At 40.7% G+C, this 24,261-nt stretch overlaps 1 protein-coding gene across 2 annotated transcripts in view; it reads right to left on the minus strand.

Moving 5' to 3' along the window:
* The window catches only part of CACNA1S (calcium voltage-gated channel subunit alpha1 S), a 592,997-nt gene that overhangs the window by 94,893 nt on the left and 473,843 nt on the right, over window positions 1-24,261 (minus strand). For both annotated transcript variants that reach the window (XM_069739086.1, XM_069739077.1), the window contains exons 32-36: window positions 15,164-15,255; window positions 7,856-8,015; window positions 7,651-7,778; window positions 1,689-1,785; window positions 617-719 (exon numbers count right to left, since the gene is read on the minus strand). In XM_069739086.1, the coding sequence (XP_069595187.1) occupies window positions 617-719; window positions 1,689-1,785; window positions 7,651-7,778; window positions 7,856-8,015; window positions 15,164-15,255 (580 nt within the window). The remainder of the gene's footprint in view (window positions 1-616; window positions 720-1,688; window positions 1,786-7,650; window positions 7,779-7,855; window positions 8,016-15,163; window positions 15,256-24,261) is intronic.

Genomic DNA, 24,261 nt, shown 5'->3' on the forward strand with positions numbered 1-24,261 from the left:
CACTTATCTCCGGACATTAGCTCCGGACATTAGCTCCGGACATTAGCTCCGGACAGGAAGTTGGCACAAATTGCAGGAAGTAGTATTCTAGGCAATTATATATTAGAAAATATAGCATGGGCAAAATGTACTGTGAAAATATGAAGACAAAAAATAAATAAAGCGAACTTCAGTTGTACTGTTTAGTGCAGTATGTTTTCAACTATCTAAGAATGTGTTAGGCAGAAAATCCCTTTATAGTGTAACTACAATTTCAGTTGAACTTGCAACAACATATCCTCCTGCAGCAAATGTAATCTGATCCCATGGTAATTGCATAAAATCTGCCATATTTTAGACATTGAATTGAGAAACAATTATCAGTCCAGGAGGCAGAAGAATAAAAACAGCAATTTTTGGAGTCAAAAGAAAATGTTACAAAGCTTATTATTTACACTTGTGACATTACTTTTAAACTACATGTGTTATTTTTTTTTTATAATGTAATCTCCACTACTTTTAGGTAACAAATTTGTTAAGGGAAGGAAACAATATTACCTTTCCAATGCAAATTAGATCACAGTCCCTAAAGAAGCAGAACAGTAATACAATAAGAAACGTTGAACAAGTATCTTACCTTCAGTTTTTATTTTTAAAGCTGTCCTCACAAGTGAAAATAGCGTAGCATTGAATGTAACAGTCCCATCACTATTTAATGGCATGTTCATACTGACTAACCTCTACAAAAAAAACAAACAGAAAATTAAAGATAGTTGTACTTCAAAAATAATTTACTAAAGCATCACAAGCCGAAATGTTGGTGAAATGTCTGTCACTGTCCTTAATAAGAAAGAAAAGCTGCCTATTGAATGTACCATCTGTTGAAGGTATCTACTTGGTACATCATTTAATGATTTCCAACCCAAGAGCCTTGAAGGGCTTCAAGCCACGTCAGAGCGTTAATTAAAGTTAAGTTCCCACAATAAGTTTATGGTGTGTTTTTGACGCTGAATATTTTCACTGAGCATAAAAATGCTGCGCCCTAAAGTTACAGCAAAGCAGATGGGATATTATAGAGATCTCATGCACAATGTGCTTTTTTTTATAACTCCGCATAAGCTGGCATGCGATACATGTTTGAGATCCAAAAAAAAAACAATTTCTCTTGTTGGTATGCTGAACATTATCTGTGGATTTTTGCACATAGAACCTCATTAGATGCGGAAAACCACAGGTAAAGCATAGTTTCCATTGTGGATGGGAAAGCACTAAAATCACATATAAACCACTTGTGACTGTATCAATAAAGATTTTTCAAAGCCAAATGCCAGGAAGTATCAAACATAACGCAGCTGTATTTAAAATATGGCATACCAACAGGAGACAAAATCGAGGTGTCAAAAATGAGATTCAAAAGCGAAAAAAAAAACCCCGAAAACACAGGCAACCTAATTTATCTAATAGGTACAGAAATGCTGTAGAAAACCAAAAAATAAAGAAATACTCATTTTGTGAATGAACAAAATTACAAAAAACAAATCTCATCTGTCTACACCCATTTTGTGGTTTTGGTATCTTGTCAGTAAGTAGCATGGTACTTACGGTTTGGATAAGAAAATATTGACTTGGTTTATTATTACCTTAAAACCAACCATGCATATATTTTTAATTTCACGGTCTGAGAACCCCTTTACAAAATGAAGTCTTACCTTGCAAGCCACACGATGAGGACAGAATTTTCCAAAGCCTAGAGGTGGCTGAATTCTTCTCAGAAGAGTGACAACATCTAAATGTTTGATTCTTCCCCTTAGTGAAGGATTAAAAAGAAAATCATTTTATGTTGACTTACTGGTTTAAACCCATTTCCATGAAAGCCAATTTTTATTTTTGCACTTTCGTTTTTTCCTCCCCTTCTTTCAAAAGCTATATCTTATTTTCCATCAACCATATGATGATTTCCATTTTGTGGGACAAGTTGAATTTCTGAATGACGCCATACATTTTACTATACAATATACAGGAAAACAGAAAAGAAATTCTAAAATGTGATGAAACTGAATCCTCCCCCACAATTAATCAATAGCTGATTAAAAAGATTATCCAAGTCAGAATAATTACAGAGTTACCAAGCTTTTATGTATATATATATATATATATATATATATATATATATATATATATATATACAGTTAGGTCCTTATATATTTGGACAGAGACAACATTTTTCTAATTTTGGTTATAGACATTACCATAATGAATTTTAAACAAAACAATTCAGATGCAGTTGAAGTTCAGACTTTCAACTTTCATTTGAGGGTATCCACAATAAAATTGGATGAAGGGTTTAGGAGTTTCAGCTCCTTAACATGTGCCACCCTGTTTTTAAAGGGATCAAAAGTACTTGGACAATTGACTCCAAGGCTATTTCATGGACAGGTGTGGGCAATCCCTTCGTTATGTCATTCTCAATTAAGCAGATAAAAGGCCTGAAGTTGATTTGAGGTGTGGCGCTTGCATTTGGATGGTTTTGCTGTGAAGTAAACATGCGGTCAAAGGAGCTCTCCATGCAGGTGAAACAAGCCATCCTTAAGCTGCGAAAACAGAAAAAACACATCCAAGAAAATGCTACAATATTAGGAGTGGCAAAATCTACAGTTTGGTACATCCTGAGAAAGAAAGCACTGGTGAACTCATCAGTGCAAAAAGACCTGGGCTCCCATGGAAGACAACAGTGGTGGATGATCGCCGAATAATCTCCATGGTGAAGAGAAACCCCTTCACAACAGCCAACCAAGTGAATAACACTCTCCAGGAGGTCGACGTATCAATATCCAAATCTACCATAAAGAGATGACTGCATGAAAGTAAATACAGAGGGTTCACTGCACGGTGCAAGCCACTCATAAGCATCAAGAATAAAAAGGCTAGACTGGACTTTGCGAAAAAACATCTAAAAAAGCCAGCACAGTTCTGGAAGAACATTCTTTGGACAGATAAAACCAAGATCAACCTGTACCAGAATGATGGTAAGAGAAAAGTATGGCGAAGGTGTGGTACAGCTCATGATCCAAAGCATACCACATCATCTGTAAAACACGGCGGAGGCAGTGTGATGGCTTGGGCATGCATGGCTGCCAGTGGCACTGGGTCACTAGTGTTTATTGACGATGTGACACGGGACAGAAGCAGCCGAATGTATTCTTAGGTATTCAGAGACATACTGTGTGCTCAGATCCAGCCAAATGCAGTAAAACTAATTGGTCGTCGTTTCATACTACAGATGGACAATGACCCAAAACATAAAACCAAAGCAATCCAGGAGTTTATTAAAGCAAAGAAGTGGAAAATTCTTGAATGGCCAAGTCAGTCACCTGATCTCATCCCAATTGAGCATGCATTTCACTTGTTAAAGACTAAACTTCAGACAGAAAGGCCCACAAACAAACAACAACTGAAAACCACCGCAGTGAAGGCCTGGCAGAGCATCAAAAAGGAGGAAACACAGCGTCTGGTGATGTCCATGAGTTCAAGACTTCAGGCAGTCATTCCCAACAAAGGGTTTTCAACCAAGTACTAAAAATGAACATTTTATTTAAAATTATTGAATCTGTCCAATTACTTTTGGTCCCTTTAAAAACAGGGTGGCACATGTTAAGGAGCTACAACTCCTAAACCCTTCATCCAATTTTAATGTGGATACCCTCAAATGAAAGATGAAAGTTTGAACTTCAACTGCATCTGAATTGATTTGTTTAAAATTTATTGTGGTAATGTCTATAACCAAAATTAGAAAAATGTTGTCTCTGTCCAAATATATATGGACCTAACTGTATATATATACATATATATAATTTATTTTATTTTTTTTACTTACCGGTAAGTGGTTTTTACAATTTTTTTAATTTGTAAAAAAAAAACACTTTGGTTTGTGAAGCTAATTTCTGAGACTTGTAACTTTGTTATTTTTCCATTGATGGGTCTTGTTTTTAGCTTGGTGCACTAAAGGTTTTTGTAGTAACCATTTTGGTTTGTATTTTGGGGGTACAGGACGTACGGCAGCAATACAAACGGTAATTCTGGCATTTCCATTCTTTACTGTTCATGTTTATCGTAAAGGTAAAATAATTTTAGATTTTGATAAACAGGACTTTTGTGGCCATAGTGATACCAAATATATATTATTTCTTTACTTTTAAAGAATAATAAGGAGACGGTAATTAGAATTTTTTCTTAAAAACATTTTGCCCTCATGGTCCCTTACAGCAGCAATGGTATGGCAATTTGCATGCCTTGCAAGAAAATAAGACATTAAATGTTTTAATTAACTTTGCTTAAACTCCATGCCTTTGTGATTTTCAGTTGAACAGGTGTTCTCACCCCAAACTTTAAAGTGTAACCGTTGTTTTCATTTTTATCTAATAAATCAATAATACGCATAAAAATAAGCAACTTTGGAATGTATCTTATCAGAGAAAGCTGCATCTTTCTCCACCATGGTTAATCGGTCATTATCAAGATTCTCAATTCTGAGATTAAATCTCTATTAAGTGAAGACATTGTTACATTACTAAGATAGAATTGTATCCATAGCAAAAACTATCTCCTATGTAGACGGGAAGAGGGAGAAGCAAGAGGCAGAGCTCTCCTATCGTAACCTCTGAATACAGATTTTACCAGTGAACAGAGAATTCTGAGAATGAATGATGGGCCTGGATAAAATCTGATAAGATATACTACAAAGTGTCTTATTTTCATGTGTAGTATTGGTTTATTCAATAAAAATCAAAAGTTACTCTTTAAGCCCATCACAATCTTGGACGTACCCAGTACGTCATGGTCAGCTGGTACTTACTGACCTTGGATGTGCTGGTTACGTACAGGCAATTTTGACCTGGGCGCGTGCGATCACCACCCGGTGATCAGCTGATATCACAGCTGACACCTGGCTCTCATTGTCAGGAGCGGTGCCCTCACCGCTCCAGGAACTGCAACCCCAAAAATGCTGCCGTCGATATCCATCACAGAATTTATAAGACAGGCAGAGGGAAGGAGATCCCACTGCCCTCCGATCGGCGCCCCCCGACTTCATCATGGGGACCCGATCGTTGACATGTTGACCTGATGTCATCATGGTGACATCTGGGTCACCAGGCTATGGCAAGCCCCTCAAACCATGCGCAGAACACAAAGTAAAAACAAAAAAAATATTTTTTTTATAAAAAAGAAAAAATATATTGTACCGATAAATTTCTATTTTTATGTAAAAAAAAAAAATAAGCAAATAAAGTACATGTTTTGCATCGCTGTGTCTGGGACACTACTTGTTAAAACCTTCACTGTACACAGTAAAAACGGGGCAAAAATATGCTTTTTCATCATATCGCAAACAAAAAGTGAAATAAAACCCTATCAAAAAGACAAATTTAAATAAAAACGGTATAGCTAAAAACATAATCTTGTACAGCAAAAAACAAGCCACTATACAGCTCTGTCAATGGAAAAATAAAAAAGTTATAGCTCTCAGAATAAAACGATGCAAAAATAATTATTTTTTCTATAATATAGTTTTTATTGTGTAAAAACACCAAAACATAAAACAAGATATAAATGTGATATCGCTGTAATCGTACTGACCTGAGGAATAAAGCTGCCTTATCAATTTTACCACACGCGGAACATTTTTTAAAAAAAACCAAAACTATTTCTAAATTGCTGGTTTTTGTTCATTCTCCCTCCCAAAAATCATAATAGAAAGCCTGTAAATTAGGCGGGCTGTCATCGCTACAGAAATGCCAAACATGTGGATGCTAAGGGTATGTGCACACGTTGTGGATTTCCTGCGGATCCGCAGCGCTTTTTACAATGCAGAAATGCTGCAGATCCGCAAGTGTTTTACAGTACAATGTAAATCAATGTGAAAAAAAAAAACGCTGTGCTGATGGTGCGGAAAATTCTGTGCGGAAACGCTGCGGATTAAAAGAAGTAGAATGTCACTTCTTTTTTCGGATCTGCAGCGTTTTTGTTCCCATTCCATTATAGAAATCCACAGGGGTAAAAAACGCAATAAATCCGCAAAAAATCCACAGCAAATCCGCACCAAAAACGCACAAAATCCGCACAAAAAACGCGACAAATCCGCACCTGCGTTTTCTGCCAAGAGATGCAGATTCCGCACCAGAAATTCCTAAGCCTAATCCGCAACATGTGCACATAGCCTAAATGTGGTTTAGGCACACTGGGGCTCAGAATGGAGGGGGACATTTGGATTTGGGAGCCCAGAATTTGCTGAATTTCTTTTGGCGGGTGGGGAGCAATTTCGCTTTTCCAGATCCTTTGTGCTACCAGTAACATGGAAGCCCCTATATTTCTTTTAACACATGATGGACCTGAGTGGGAACTTGCTTTTTTGTGGATTGATTTGAAGCTTTTTTGGGACATTTTACATAATACTTAGGAACACATTTTTCAGGCGCTCTACGCTGAGCACTTACTTTGGGGTTTCCATCTAAATCTCCGAGTGATGTGATTCAGATGAAATCCCCGAGGGATCCATTTGCTATAATGAGGCAGAAGAGTTACTCTGGAGTCCGTCTGGCCTCAGTTCAGTATTTTTCAGAAGTGCACAACACTGTAGTGAAGCGCGCTTTTATGCACACCAAAAAATACGGACATCGCCGGATCGCAGGCCAGACAACATCCACAGTGCCTCCTTCTGCCTCATTATAGGGAATCTTTTGCAGGGGGTTCCATCTCAATTACATATTTCAGAGATTTACGTGGAAATTCATGTGTAAGTACTCAGCGCAGGATAAATATGAGCAAGCCTTACTGTGATCTTTGGGAGGCAGAAGGAACAAATCAAAAGCAGGTAAAGAAATGGATTTATTTATTTTTTACGCCATTCCTCTTGCGGTACAAGTGATTAGTTAACTTTATTTTATGGATTGGTGCAATTAAAACAATACCAGATTTATATTGCGTTTTTATGTTTGGCTGCGGTCACACTAAAAGACACTTTTTATTGCAAAAACAAGTTTTTGCACCGCCATATTTTGAGAGCTATAATTTTCCTATATATCTGCCGACAGTCATGTGAGGGCTTGTTTTTTCCGGCATAAGTTGAAGTTTTTATTGGTATCATTTTCGGTCACATAACATTTTTTGATCACTTTAGAAAACATGGAACTAAGGGTATGTGCACACGTTGTGGATTTGACTGCGGATCCGCAGCAGATTTGACGCTGCGGATTCGCAGCAGTTTTCCATTCGGTTTACAGTACCATGTAAACCTATGGAAACCCAAATCCGCAGTGCACATGCTGCTGAAAATACAGCGCGGAAACGCTGCAGTTTATTTTTCGCAGCATGTCAATGCTTTGTGAGTTTTACACCTGCTCCATAATTGGAATCCATAGGTGTAAAAACGCATGTGAAAACCCCACAAAAAACGCGGTAAATCCGCAGGTAAAACGCAGGGTGTTTTACCTGCGGATTTTTCAGAATCCAGAATCTGCACGGAAAAATCTGCACACGAATCCACAACGTGTGCACATACCCTAATAAGAAAAAAGAAGGGTGTCATTAGCCTTTATAAGTGCATATGTAATAGTTTTTCACACGTCATACCACTGTACACAGGTTAGAAGTATGTATACAGATATAAGTACATACTTTGCCTCTGGATCATACTCAGCCCATATCCTTTTAAATTCATCCAAGTGATGTGGACCAAGAATTGACCAATCACGGGTAAGGTAGTCAAAATTATCCATGATGACAGCAACAAAGAGATTGATAATCTGCAAAACAGTACGATTTTTATAATTATCTTCACCACTCATATAGTGGTAAAATGGGAAAAAAAATGTTTACTTACCAAAAATGCGCACAACATGTAGAAACTTATAAAATAGAAGTATGCAAAGCCTGTTCCACATGTATATTCCTCACCCGGCAAGAAATCTGACTCTGGGTCACACATTTTACCATAAGAACAGGCCAAAAGGATCTCATGCCAGGCCTCTCCAGTAGCACACCTGAAACACAAGTTGCAACGTAAAACAGTAGCCCAGTATATTTTTGGCAATATTTATAGATGTAGTTAAATGGCTACAAGTGACTTTTAGCTCATATCTCCCCTTTCACTGACCTATCCAGAATAGAGATGGGCGAACCCGAACAGTAAAGTATCATACTGTGACACCATTCTAAAAACTGCACCCGTCAAACTACCTTGAAGAAGTTTATTAATCCTTCAGATGCTTCATAGGAAATGAAGCAATGTAGAAGGAAAAAATTAACATTTAACTTTTTAAAAACATTTTTTTTACTTTAGCCCCAAATTTTTTATTTTCACAAGGGTAACAGGAGAAAATGAACACAAAATTTGTTGTGCAATTTCTCCTGAGTACTCCAATACCCCATATGCGGGGTAAAAGTCTATTTGGGAGCACGGCGAGGCTCAGAAGGTAAGGAGCACCATTTGACTTTTTGAATGCAAAAATGGATAGAATTGAGAGTGGATGTCATGTTGCGTTTGGAGAGCTCCTAATGTGCCTAAACAGTGGAAACCCCCCACAAGTGACCCCATTTTCAAAACTGGAGCCCCCAAGGAATGTATCTAGATGTGTGGTAAGCACCTTGGACCCCCAGGTGCTTCACAGAAGTTTATAACTTATTCAATAATCACATTTTTCCAACAAAAATATATTTTAACCCCAAATTTTTAGGGTAACAGGAGAAAATGGACCATAAAATGTGTTCAGTGAATTCTCCTGAGTACGTCAATACCCCATATGTGGGGGAACAGTACAGTTTTGGTGTACAGAATGGCTCGAAAGGGAAGGAGTGATGTTTTGAAATGAAGATTTTGATGGAATGGTCTGAGGGTGTCATGTCGTGTTTGGAGAGCCCCTCATGTGCCTAAACAGTGGAAAAACCCCACAACTGACACCATTTTGGAAACTAGACCCCCTCAAGGAATGTATCTAGATGTGTGGTGAGCACCTTAAACTCACAGGTGCTTCACAGAATTTTACAACGTTGATCTGTGAAAATAAAAAATACATTTTCCCTACCAAAATGTTGTTTTACCCCCAATTTTTTTTTAATTTTCACAAAAATAACAGGAGAAAATGGACCTCAACATTTTTTGTGCCATTTCTCCCGAGTACGCCGACACCTTATAATTGTTAGAAGCTACTTTTCAGGCACAGTGCAAACTTCTGAAAGGAAGACGAGCCGCATTGGAGTTCAGATTTTGCTGGATTGGTTTGAGAGTGCCATGTCACATTAGCAGAGCCCCTGACGTGCCAGAACAGCAGAAAGCCCCCATAAGAGACCCCATTATGCAAACTACACATCTCAATGAATTCATCTACACCACTCAATGAATTCATCAATGTGTTCATTTCTTTCAGTTTAGCTTCGGGTTTCTGCATTTAGTACAGGTAAAGGTATGGCCTCTTTTCTTTTGAGCTGGATATCAAATTTAGCAATCATACCCATCTGCGAGAAAAAAAATGGTCCGATTAGCGGCGCCGTCACTGAAGCTGCGCTCCCTCACAGCCTGAACTGGGATGACCTCTGTAGCATGGGAAAATGCTAGTTCATTTTCCCATGTTCAAGAGTTCACCGCTGGTCAAGCTGTGAGGCAGCACAGCATCAGTGACGTCAGCGCTAATCACTAATGCTGCCGCCGGCAACTTCTCATTCATTCACCAGTAGTTTACAGCCGGGACGGTTGCATTAGCACCGCTCCCAGTTGTAAACTGTATATCCCCTAGATATGGATTATGGGGTGGGAGTGACTGTATGCTGGACAGGTATGGGTATATTGTTGGTTTGTTATTTTTTCATTTATTACATGAGATCGAGGGCGTCGCATATAGAAGCAGTGACAATAAAATGGTCAAACTGTGTTCAGTGTTTTATTTAATTAAAATACTTTAGTCTGGCTGTGTCTTTATTTAACCATTTACCAACTATAGGATTAGTAATGGATAAGTGTCTTATTGACACCTCTCCATTACTAAGCCGTCTTGATGTCACCTTACAATACAAAGGTGACATCAACCCCACTACTATTATCCTACTTGCCACTGCTACAGGCAGGTACAGATTGGGGCTGAAATTCAGCCCTGGCATTTGAAATCACACAGGCCCATGTTGTCCCCGTCCCCAATCACCAGATGGAATATATTACTAATATTACCCTGGATGGAGGAAAGGATGATTTTGTATTAGACCAATATTTCTAATGAGACCCACGGCCTGTTGGGGTAAGTGACAGAGTCAGCGACTTTGTGCTCCGTCACAACTCTTAACAGTATGGGTATCTTGAGAACACCGATTCTGTTAACAACATAGCAGACAAGGCAGCTCATGACCAGAAATGCCAGATGACCAGTCCGGCCCTGACTACAGGGCAAGTGGGAAGAGCGAGGCTAAGGGCTATTTGACCAAGAAGGAGAGTGATGGGGTGCTACGCCAGATGACCTGGCCTCCACAGTCTGCAGACCTGAACCTAATCAAGATGGTTTGAGGTGAGCTTGACCGCAGAGTGAAGGCAAAAGGGCCAACAAGTGTTAAGCATCTCTGGGAATTCCTTCAAGATTGTTGGAAGACCATTTCCAGTGACTACCTCTTGAAGCTCATCAAGAGAATGCCAAGAGTGTGCAAAGCAGTCATTAAAGCAAAAGGTGGCTACTTTGAAGAATCTAGAGTATAAGACATATTTTCAGTTGTTTCACACTTTTTTGTTAAGCATATAATTCCACATGTGTTAATTCATAGTTTTGATGCCTTCAGTGTGAATGTACAATTTTCCTAGTCATGAAAATACAGAAAAATCTTGAAATGAGAAGGTGTGTCCAAACTTTTGGTCTGTACTGTATATCTATTCCATCTTTTCTACTTTTCTAGTATAACCTGTAAGTGTGATTTTTACAGTAGCGGCATATGAATTACCGGCTTTTCAAAGGACACCGGTGCGTAAAACACGGACAGCACTTGCATGGTGCGAGTGTTGTGCGTTTTTTTCTCGAATCTATTGACTTGCATTGGCGAGTCTCGTTCGAGATACGCAGCAAATCGCAGCATGATGCCATTTTTTTCTCAGTCCAATTTCAGATGAGAAAAAAATCGCAGATGAGATGTCACCCATTGAATAACATTGGTCCAAGTGCAATCCGATTTTTTATCAGATTGCACTAGTCCGTTTTTCTCGCAATTAAGTATGAGCCCTTAAAATGCTCCCCCTCTAGCTGCGTGTCCATGATTGGGACCAGGTCCTGCTCAGCCCTTATTCACACAGGATGTCACTATGATGCAAGGTAAGGTTTTAATGTTACAGGTTAGGACCATCCTGAACTTGGGTACATCTTGACGTTGGTGGGATGGCTTTTATGCTTTTTTGATCAAAAACAGTGTTTACGAAGTATCCAATGCTACAGTGTATTTATATGCACTACTGCTTTTACTTATTTACTTAGTTTAGTCAAATTTACAAAATAAGTGCAAAAATGGTGCAAGAAATTTGCAATGTCAAAAGCTCATTGTGGGTATGTAGCCTTAATGGCACCCACAGACGTCCATGAAACTCAGTCCAAACACAGACCACAATGCACAGACTGTCCACGGGTCTCCCACCCCGAACTCGACAGCCTCATATATGCCTATGAAACTTTTGAGTTCAGGTCAGGAAACCCCCAGCCATTCCGTGCATTATGGTCCGTTCATGAACAGAGTTTCATAGATGCCTGAATGGTGTACTTAATTTGGTGATCAATTTCATTTCTTTCTTTCTTTTTTCATGTGAGCTTTCAATGGTCATGTAAATATAACAAAAAACGGTGTGATCAAAGAAAAACATTTAGCGAATGAGATTGGTGATACATTTTAAAGCAAATACAGCTGAATAGAATTAACTAACATGTCTGAATGCAACACTGGATAAATCCAAATGAATCCCCATGTCATAGTCATGGGAAGATTGGCAAGATTGCTCTCATGTGTAGTGGGCAGAGAGAGATCCCTGTAGCTCCGCTACCTACAAGAGAAAATGGCAGTGGAGCTGCAGCAATCCGTCCTGCTTCCTGCCCAGGCTTCCTGCCTCACACAGCAGTCAGCGGCAAGGCTGGATGACATCATCATTCAGTGCCGTGGCCGCTGTGGCAGTAAGAGGAAGCTGACGGTGACTGTGATGCTGTGGCTGCGGGAGAGCGTGTGGAGAGGTGAGAGGTCTGCTGTGTGTGTGTGTACGTACGTGTGTGCATGTAGAGATGAGTAGTGGTGTGTGTGCGTGCGTATCGCTGCGGGGGAATGTGCAGAGAGCTGAATGGTGCTGTGTGTGTTTGTGTGTGTAGGTGGCGGAGGGGGCAATGATGGGGGTGATGGGGAGAAGGCAATGATGGTGGTAGTGGAAAGGACAATGATGGTGGAAAGGGCAATGATGGGGTGATAAGCAAGGAGGACATGATGGAGGTGGTGGAATGGGCAATGATGGGGTGGTGAGGGAGAAGGCAATGATGGGGTGGTGGGGAGAAAGTAATGATAGAGGTGGTGGAAAGGGCAATGATGGGGGTGCTGGGGGAGAAGGCAATGATGGGGGTGGAAGAGGACAATAATTGCATGCAGGGGGGAGGGGGACAATGATGGGTGGGGGTTGGGAAGGGAGGAAGGGGGATTTATAATGGATTTAGGAACAGGGGGAGGTGGAGGAAGACATTATTATTGCTTATTATGTTTAACACAGTCCCTTAGTATATAGTGAGCTCATTTATTATACATAGCACAGCCCATTTGTATATAGTGTACTCACTTATGTATAGCACAGTCCCTTAGTATATAGTGTACTCGCTTATTATATATAGCGCCATCCCTCAGTATATAGTGTAGTCACTTTTTATGTATAGCACAGTGCCTTAGTACAGTATATAGTGTACTCACTTATGTATAGCACAGTCTCTTAGTATATAGTGTACTCACTTATTATGTCTAACACATTCCCTTTAGTATGTAGTGTACTTGCTTATTATGTATAACACCATCCTTAGTTACATAGTTTCCTCTTTTATCATGTATAACCCTGTCCCTTATTACATACCATCCTCTCTAGTTATATATGGTGCCATCCCTTATTATATAGCTTCCTCTGCTGTTATGTACAGTGCTGTCTATTACATAGTGTATTCTTGTTTTTTTTGTTATTCACAGCGCCCTCTTTTATTACATAATCCACTCTCTTGTTAGATATAAAATGACTGCTGATGGTGGGGCTGGTGACCAGACTACCAGTCCATCATTTCCTCCATTAGAAAAGAAGCTTTCCCATGCTCCATCAGCCATCATTGCATTATATATTTAAAAAGAGAGGACGGTATTTAATAAAAAACAGGGTATATAATCCAATATGTAAAGGACAGTGCTGTACATAGCAAGAGAGGGCACAGCAATATGCATAATAAAGGAGACTATGCAATATACAGGGTGGGCCATTTATATGGATACACCTAAAAAAAAGGGAATGGTTGGTGATATCATTTTCCTGTTTGTGGCACACTAGTTTATGGGAGGGGGAAAACTTTTCAAGATGGCTGATGACCATAGCGGCCATTTTGAAGGTGGCCATTTTGGATCCAACTTTATTTTTTCCAATGGGAAGAGGGTCATGTGATATCAAACTTATTGAGAATTTCACAAGAAAAACAATGGTGTGCTTGGTTTTAATGTAACTATATTCTTTCATGAGCTATTTACAAGTTAAATATCAGTGTGCAAAGAGTGGGAGAAGAAGGTTGCATTGACAATCCAACACAATGGGCAGCACTTTGAACACATTTTATAAGTGGTCATAAACTTGTAAATAACTCATGAAAGAATAAAGTTACATTAAAACCAAGCACATCATTGTTTTTTCTTGTGAAATTCTCAATAAGTTTGATGTGTCACATGACCCTCTTCTCATTGGAAAAAATAAAGTTGGATCCAAAATGGCCAACTTCAAAATGGTCGCCATGGTCACCACCCATCTTGAGAAGTTTTTCCCCTCCCATATACTAATGTGCCACAAACAGGAAGTTGATATCAACAACCATTCCCATTTTATTTAGATGCATCCATAAACATGGCCCACCCTGTATATACACATGTATGTGTGTGTATATATATATATATATATATATATATATATATATGTATATACATATATATATACATATTTATAGATACGTAGCTTTGTTGCCATAAAAGGAGGGGACCAGACACATTTCTTGCATAGGGGCCCCAAGTTGTCAGTGTCCGCCCCTGACTGAACTCTATTACTCATGTGTCAACAACTCAGGTTGGTGGAGGTGGAATAATGGCATGGGCTATGTTTTGTTTGCATGACTTGGGTCCTCTGAATCCTGTGAGTAGATATTTTGAATAGTAGAGCTTACCTGAGCATTGTGACTAACCAAGTTCATACCTTCATGGCAGCTGTTTAATCAACATAATACGAACACTTTGAGCAGGACAATGAATGATGGCGCAAGGGTCAAATTGTCATGGATTCGCTCCAATAACAAAACAGAAAGTTTTCCTTGATTCCCTATCTTTCACAGTCTCCAGATATATTCCTATAGAGTATTTGTAGAATGAGGTAGAACTGGCTGCTCAAAGAATGTCAGTTCCTTCATCATACATTCAGTTCTGAAAGCCAAAGGAGACTCAATGCACTACTAGATGGGTATATCTAATAAAATGGCTATTCAGTGTACATTGTCTGGGTTTGTTATAGATACTGATAAAGTTCCTATGGTCTACTTGTATTAACTTTTAACAGGGTTTCCACTTTTAGAAAATGGGACCTCAAGTGGTGACATCGTATGAACAGATCACATCACCACTGCAGCCAATCGCAGAGCTTAGTGACTTGGTATAGTGATGTTAGCTGTCACCATTATGTCAATGCTGCAGACAAAACACTGAGACATGAGCAGCAGGGAGAGTGAGCACTATCTGTTTCCGTTATTTTACATGACAGGTAACCTTTGGGGTCCACTTTTTCTAAATGTGGAAAATTCCTATAAAGGACATCATGTTACAGAAGCACTTTAGCATTTACACAAAACTTTGGGAGATGTACAGGAATCCAATGCAATATGCCGTATAATTTACTGATAGATGACAAAATGAAAATCACCTGAAAAGTAGTAATACTGCCTGTGGAAAGGTCTGGAAGTTATTGTTTCGATTTATTTGGGTTCCATCAACCATGGCAATTTTACCAAAGACCTGAAAAATAAAACATTATCATGTTACAAATTTATAATCAGCATCAAGACTGGCTGTGAACGATTATTTCTTAATGCAAAGGCAAAGTGTAATTTACTTTTTAAGTTAAAAGTAGTTATCAAAACATGATATGTAAAAATGTAAAACATGAACTGCTGTAATTGCTTTTATTTTTCAATTTCATTTTTAAGCAGCCACCGAGGGCTACCATTTTGAGTGATGTGTCGCACCCCAACACTCACACAAGGCAAATACGGCACACACCGCATAGGTGAAGCTATGTTGAAGTGAAGCCATGGACTTTTCAGAATTGTGCATCCATTGGATCACTCATGTATGAACCCCGAGTGTGTTAGCCCTGCAACATAGGCATGAAGCTTGCGGTAATCTAATGAGAGATTAACTCATACCATGATCCTATCCGGTTATAGGATGTTTCGCCCCCAGCAGTTCGCCCCCAGCAGTTTGCCCTGGGTACATTTCCCCCTGCACATTTTGTCCCCAGCATTTAGCCCCCAGGATGTTTCGCCCCTGCACATTTCACCCTCACACAGTTCGCCCATTTCGCCCCCAGCAGTTCGCCTCCGGATGTTTCGCCCCCGGATGTTTCACCTACAGCATTTTGTCCTTGGATGTGTCACCATCTGATGTTTCGCACCTAGCATTTTGACCCCAGATGTTTCACTCTCAGCTTTTGAGGTCAATATGCAGGAACAAAACATCTAGGGCTGAACATACCTGGGGGTAAAATATACAGGACCAAAATTGCTGTGTATTCCTGTGGCTGCCTTTTCAGTAGCTTACCCAGTGTCTCTTCTGGCTGGCCTTAAAGGAGTATTATCACCCTAGAACACAAAAAAACTGACATACTTAGCTGTCGCAGCTGCAGCTCCTTGGGTCATGGAGTGCAGTCTAGCGGTTCCCGGTGACGTCTTCTCCTGCTTCTGGCTGTCTTTTCATCTTGCCTTGATCACTGATCCATGAAGCATGATAAATGCCGCGGCAGTGAGGCCGAATATCTCCTGACCGCTCATTGACATGACGTCACTCCTGCCCCATTCATCAGTCAATCCAGGGGGCAGGATGCCTCTCCTGTCACCAAAACACTGCTGCGCATGCGCAGTGCCGTGATGAGATCAGGCAGAAGAAGAGGATGCTGGGAAGAAGGAGAGGACTTGTGGTGGCCTCCGGATCCAGCATGGCAATCGCCAGCCCATACTGAATTCTTACTTATAGAAAGTGAATTTCTGTGGAAGCTGACTGATTTTTTGTCTAGTACACCTATCTCTTTGTAGAGATTTTAGACACTGCTATATTCTGATGTAAAGATGGAATAAGAGCTAGTCTAATGTAACTTGCAGGACACCTGACATGAAAATTGCAACACACTTCCCACCCCCTAACAAATGTCCTGCTGTACTATTCTTTAAATATTGTGCTTTTTTTCTTATTAATCTATTTGTAATCTTGCCTGAAGAAAGAGCCTCTGTGCTCTGAAAACTTGCAAACATATTATTTTCTGGTTAGCCAATAAAGGTATCACTTCTAGAATACTTCTGTCATCATTGGGCAGAAAAGTATTCACATTACATCTGCAACAAAACTTGCAAACAAGCAGACCAGTGCTGGGTCAGGTAAAAGTTCACAAAATGTTTTGATTTTAGAGTGGTTTACATTCCCCACCTAAATCAGGCCTCATTCACAGTACATTTTTTTAATCCATTTATTTTTTCGTGTTATGTTTTTGTAACACAAAAACGTTTTAGAAACGTTTTGGAAAAGGTCTTGTTAACCCCTTTACCCCCAAGGGTGGTTTGCACGTTAATGACCGGGCCAATTTTTACAATTCTGACCACTGTCCCTTTGTGAGGTTATAACTCTGGAACGCTTCAACGGATCCCAGTGATTCTGACATTGTTTTCTCATGACATATTGTACTTCATGACAATGGTAAAATTTCTTTGATATTACCTGCGTTTATTTGTGAAAAAAACGGAAATATGGCGAAAATTTTGAAAATTTCGCAATTTTCCAACTTTGAATTTTTATGCAATTAAATCACAGAGATATGTCACACAAAATACTTAATAAGTAACATTTCCCACATGTCTACTTTACATCAGCACAATTTTGGAACCAAAATTTTTTTTTGTTAGGGAGTTATAAGGGTTAAAAGTTGACCAGCAATTTCTCATTTCTATTTTATTTTAGGGACCACATCTCATTTGAAGTCATTTTGAGGGGTCTATATGATAAAAAATACCCAAGTGTGACACCATTCTAAAAACTACACCCCTCAAGGTGCTCAAAACCATATTCAAGAAGTTTATTAACCCTTCTGGTTCTTCACAGGAATTTTTTGAATGTTTAAATAAAAATGAACATTTAACTTTTTTTCACAAAAAATTTAATTCAGCTCCAATTTGTTTAATTTTACCAAGGGTAACAGGAGAAAATAGACCCCGAACATTGTTGTACAATTTGTCCTGAGCACGACAATACCCCACATGTGGGGGTAAACCACTGTTTGGGCGCATGGCAGAGCTCGGAAGCGAAGGAGCGCCATTTGACTTTTCAATGCAAACTTGACAGGAATTGAGATGGGACGCCATGTTTCGTTTGGAGAGCCCCTGATGTGCCTAAACATTGAAACCCCCCACAAGTGACACCATTTTGGAAAGTAGACCCCTTAAGGAACTTATCTAGATGTGTGGTGAGCACTTTGACCCACCAAGTGCTTCACAGAAGTTTATAATGTAGAACCGTAAAAATAAAAAATCATATTTTTTCACAAAAATTAACTTTCCGCCCCCCATTTTTTATTTTCCCAAGGGTAAGAGAAGAAATTGGACCCCAAAAGTTGTTATACAATTTGTCCTGAGTACGCTGATACCCCATATGTGGGGGTAAACCACTGTTTGGGCGGATGGGAGAGCTCGGAAGGGAAGGAGCGCCGTTTGACTTTTCAATGCAAAATTGACAGGAATTGAGATGGGACGCCATGTTGCGTTTGGAGAGCCCCTGATGTGCCTAAACATTGAAACCCCCAAGTGACACCATTTTGGAAAGTAGACCCCTTAAGGAACTTATCTAGATGTGTGGTGAGCACTTTGACCCACCAAGTGCTTCACAGAAGTTTATAATGCAGAGCCGTAAAAATAAAACAAAAAATTTTTCCCACAAAAATTATTTTTTTAGCCCCCAGTTTTGTATTTTCCCGAGGGTAACAGGAGAAAGTGGACCCCAAAATTTGTTGCCCAATTTGTCCTGAGTACGCTGATACCCCATATGTTGGGGGGAACCACCGTTTGGGCGCATGGGAGGGCTCGGAAGGGAAGGAGTGCCATTTGGAATGCAGACTTAGATGGAATGGTCTGCAGGCGTCACATTGCGTTTGCAGAACCCCTAATGTACCTAAACAGTAGAAATCCCCCACAAGTGACCCCATATTGGAAACTAGACCCCCATGGAACTTATCTAGATGTGTTGTGAGAACTTTGAACCCCCAAGTGTTTCACTACAGTTTATAACGCAGAGCCGTGAAAATAAAAAAAAAAAATTTCCCACAAAAAATATTTTTTAGCCCCCAGTTTTGTATTTTCCCAAGGGTAAAAGGAGAAATTGGACCCCAAAAGTTGTTGTCCTATTTGTCCTGAGTACGCTGATACCCCATATGTTGGGGTAAACCCCTGTTTGGGCACACGGGAGAGCTCGGAAGGGAAGGAGCACTGTTTTACTTTTTCAACGCAGAATTGGCTGGAATTGAGATCGGACGCCATGTCGCGTTTGGAGAGCCCCTGATGTGCCTAAACAGTGGAAACCCCCCAATTATAACTGAAACCCTAATCCAAACACACCCCTAACCCTAATCCCAACAGTAACCCTAACCACACCTCTAACCCTGACACACACCTAACCCTAATCCCAACCCTATTCCCAACTGTAAATGTAATCTAAACCCTAACCGTAACTTTAGCCCCAACCCTAACTGTAGCCTTAACCCTAGCCCCAACCCTAACTTTAGCCCCAACCCAAACTGTAGCCCTAACCATAGCCCTAACCCTAACTTTAGCCCCAACCCTAACTGTAGCCTTAACCCTAGCCCTAACCATAGCCCTAACCCTAGCCATAGCCCTAACCCTAGCCCTAACCCTAGCCCTAACCCTAACCCTAGCCCTAACCCTAGCCCTAACCCTAGCCCTAACCCTAGCCCTAACCCTAGCCCTAACCCTAACCCTAACCCTAGCCCTAACCCTAGCCCTAACCCTAGCCCTAACCCTAGCCCTAACCCTAGCCCAAACCCTAACCCTAGCCCTAACCCTAGCCCTAGCCCTAACCCTAGCCCTAGCCCTAACCCTAATGGAAAAATGGAAATAAATACATTTTTTTAATTTTTCCCTAACTAAGGGGGTGATGAAGGGGGGTTTGATTTACTTTTATAGCGGGTTTTTTAGCGGATTTTTATGATTGGCAGCCGTCACACACTGAAAGACGCTTTTTATTGCAAAAAATGTTTTTTGCGTTACCACATTTTGAGAGCTATAATTTTTCCATATTTTGGTTCACAGAGTCATGTGAGGTCTTGTTTTTTGCGGGACGAGTTGACGTTTTTATTGGTAACATTTTCGGGCACGTTACATTTTTTGATCGCTTTTTATTCCGATTTTTGCGAGGCAGAATGACCAAAAACCAGCTATTCATGAATTTCTTTTGGGGGAGGCGTTTATACCGTTCCGCGTTTGGTAAAATTGATAAAGCAGTTTTATTCTTCGGGTCAGTACGATTACAGCGACACCTCATTTATATCATTTTTTTATGTTTTGGCGCTTATATTATTTTTTATAGAAGAAATAATTATTTTTGCATCGCTTTATTCTCAGGACTATAACTTTTTTTTTTTTTTGCTGATGATGCTGTATGGTGGCTCTTTTTTTGCGGGACAAGATGACGCTTTCAGCGGTATCATGGTTATTTATATCTGTCTTTTTGATCGCGTGTTATTCCACTTTTTGTTCGGCGGTATGATAATACAGCGTTGTTTTTTGCCTCGGTTTTTTTTTTTTCTTACGGTGTTTACTGAAGGGGTTAACTAGTGGGCCAGTTTTATAGGTCGGGTCGTTACGGACGCGGCGATACTAAATATGTGTACTTTTATTGTTTTTTTTTTATTTAGATAAAGAAATGTATTTAGGGGAATAATATATATATTTTTTTTTTCATTATTTAGGAATATTTTTTTTTATTTTTTTTTACACATTTTGAAATTTTTTTTAAAACTTTTTTACATTGTCCCAGGGGGGGACATCACAGATCAGTGATCTGACAGTTTGCACAGCACTCTGTCAGATCACTGATCTGACATGCAGCGCTGCAGCCTTCACAGTGCCTGCTCTAAGCAGGCTCTGTGAAGCCACCTCCCTCCCTGCAGGACCCGGATCCGCGGCCATCTTGGATCCGGGGCTGGAGGAAGCAGGGAGGGAGGTGAGACCCTCGCAGCAACGCGATCACATCGCGTTGCTGCGGGGGGCTCAGGGAAGCCCGCAGGGAGCCCCCTCCCTGCGGGAAGCTTCCCTATACCGCCGGCACATCGCGATCATCTTTGATTGCGGTGTGCCAGGGGTTAATGTGCCGGGGGCGGTCCGTGACCGCTCCTGGCACATAGTGCCGGATGTCAGCTGCGATAAACAGCTGACACCCGGCCGCGATCGGCGGCGCTCCCCCCGTGAGCGCCGCCGATCGCGCTGGACATACTATCCCGTCCGTGGTCATGGGGGCCCACCCCACCTCGACGGGATAGTACGTCCCATGTCAGAAAGAGGTTAAAATTGCAGGCAAAATGCTCTGACACTATAATGCAATACGTTGTGAGGTTTATAGATGATAACAGTTGATTTAACATGTCACAAAAGTGCAGCACTCTGTACAGTACTTTTGTGACATGTGGATTGATGACGGATGGGAATTCATGAACCACAAGGATAAACTGGCCAATCATCCAAACACAAAATTTTGGGGGCAAAACAGGGTACAAACATCCGGGGGTGAACTGCTGGGGGCGAACCATTGATGACGGATGGGAATTCATGAACCACAAGGGTACAAACATCCGGGGGCGAACTGCTGGGGGCGAAACATTGATGACGGACGGGAATTCATGAACCACAAGGGTACAAACATCCGGGGGCGAACTGCCAGGGGTGAACTGTTGGGGGTGAAACATTGATGGACAGGAATTCATGAACCACAAGGGTACAAACATCCAGGGGCAAACTGCTGGGGGTGAAAAATTGATGATGGACGTGAATTCATGAACCACAAGGATAGAAACATCCGGGGGCGAACTGCTGGGGATGAAACATTGATGACGGACAGGAATTCATGAACCACAAGGGTACAAACATCCGGAGGCGAACTGCTGGGGGCGGAACATCTGAGGGCGAACTGTTGGAGCAAAATGGGCGAACTGGGGGGAGCAAAATGTGCGGGGGTGAAATGTGTAGGGGCAAAACATCCTGGGGGCCAAATGCTGGGGAAGAAATGTGCGGTGCGAAATGTACCCGGGGCGAACTGCGGGGGCGAGCTGCTGGGGGCGAAACATCCAAATCCCCAGGAGCCTAGTATCAACTACATAATACTTTCTATGGAATTTCCTTGCACATACAGTAATTGAACCTTAATTCACACCAGTGAACTTAACCTGGATACAATGAAATTGCTGGCAGCATGCATATATAGCTACCTTAACTACTTAAAGGCAATTTGTGAACAGGTTTCTGCTACATCATCTGAGAGCACCATAATTTAGGCAAGGAGAAGCTCATTCCAATGATGTATCACTTAGACTACTGGGTGCAGCCGTTCTGATACAATCAGAGCTTTGAGCTTTAGCAATGAAGCAGAGCTGAAAAGCAGTCCGCCGCCCTCTACAAATACAATATCCATAGACAGTGAGCTGCTAATCACAGCAGGAGGCGTTGTCAGACCAGGAGGCACAGCTGCTGTTTCACAGCAATGATAAGCTTCTGGGGACAAAACAATCATTTTAGGCAAACAAAAGCCAAGTTTAATAAGAGAGGCATTGCTGAAATCTGTGTTTTAACCCCTGCAGCATGCTGTCTGCAGCTTACATACCAAAAACCTGTTGACAGATTCCCTTTAAATTAAAGAAATTACGATAGTTATCTTGCTACTTCATAAAGATGTGTGGTCTACCTGTGTAAAAGTAAAAGAGGTTGAAAACAGAGTAAGCACATTGCAAAACGAAGCTACATCTTTGACTGACAAAATAACACAAATATCTTGACCAGGAGAACCGACTTCGCTGGTCTAACCTCTATTGTCAGACTCCCTGAAAAGCCTGACAATTGGAAGTCTTCAAATAGAGGCTGGACAGACAACTGAGATGGTTTAGTGAATCCTGCATTGAGCAGGGGGTTGGACACGATGACCCGGAGGTCCCTTCCAACTCTAACATTACGATTCTATGACTCTTTATCTTGGTCATCACAACAGAACCAGACCCCAATCAGAGGACAATAAAACATTCCTTATCTAAGAACTGGCCCAATATTTATGGACATAATTGTTTATCACTCATGGTAATTCTGCTTCATGTCACCTGTCTTATCCCTGGTTTTTTTTTCTGTGCTGTGTTGTGCATAAATATGTGATTCTTCAGAATTTGTTTTAGTCTTTGCCTGATGAAGAGACCTCTGTAGTCTCGAAAGCTTACAATTTGTTACCATCTTTTCAGTTAGCCATTAAAAGGTATCAACTACTAAGGACTCTCAATTCTAAATATTTTTCTATCTACTGGCTAACACGGTACCAAGATATATATATATCTTTCCTGTATTTATCTTGGTGTTTACTTAATATAACAGCTATTAGTTGTCTTCTTGCATCTCTGCTAAATGTCCGTGGTTTAACTCCAGGCACCACTTTATAGATAGGTAATATAGAACAAAAGGGTTTCTTCAAGACTGCCTGAGAAGATATATGGCAACATATATACAGGAGGTACAGCCCCAGCTCATACTGACCACGGTAAATGCTATGTAAAAATGGTCCCCATGATTACACAGACAATAAAGATGAATTGAGGACAATACCTTGAGACATTGTATATGAGAACCGTACAGAGGAGCACAGATTGGGGCACACAGGCACCTCGACATGCGTTTCATAGTAACATAGTAACATAGTTAGTAAGGCGAAAAAAGACATTTGTCCATCCAGTTCAGCCTATATTCCATCATAATAAATCCCCAGATCTACGTCCTTCTACAGAACCTAATAATTGTATGATACAATATTGTTCTGCTCCAGGAAGACATCCAGGCCTCCCTTGAACCCCTCGACTGAGTTCGCCATCACCACCTCCTCAGGCAAGCAATTCCAGATTCTCACTGCCCTAACAGTAAAGAATCCTCTTCTATGTTGGTGGAAAAACCTTCTCTCCTCCAGACGCAAAGAATGCCCCCTTGTGCGCGTCACCTTCCTTGGTATAAACAGATCCTCAGCGAGATATTTGTATTGTCCCCTTATATACTTATACATGGTTATTAGATCGCCCCTCAGTCGTCTTTTTTCTAGACTAAATAATCCTAATTTCGCTAATCTATCTGGGTATTGTAGTTCTCCCATCCCCTTTATTAATTTTGTTGCCCTCCTTTGTACTCTCTCTAGTTCCATTATATCCTTCCTGAGCACCGGTGCCCAAAACTGGACACAGTACTCCATGTGCGGTCTAACTAGGGATTTGTACAGAGGCAGTATAATGCTCTCATCATGTGTATCCAGACCTCTTTTAATGCACCCCATGATCCTGTTTGCCTTAGCAGCTGCTGCCTGGCACTGGCTGCTTCAGGTAAGTTTATCATTAACTAGGATCCCCAAGTCCTTCTCCCTGTCAGATTTGCCCAGTGGTTTCCCGTTCAGTGTGTAATGGTGATATTGATTCCTTCTTCCCATGTGTATAACCTTACATTTATCATTGTTAAACCT

This window comes from Ranitomeya imitator, chromosome 1 (assembly GCF_032444005.1).
Source record: "Ranitomeya imitator isolate aRanImi1 chromosome 1, aRanImi1.pri, whole genome shotgun sequence".
Classification (NCBI taxonomy): domain Eukaryota; kingdom Metazoa; phylum Chordata; class Amphibia; order Anura; family Dendrobatidae; genus Ranitomeya; species Ranitomeya imitator.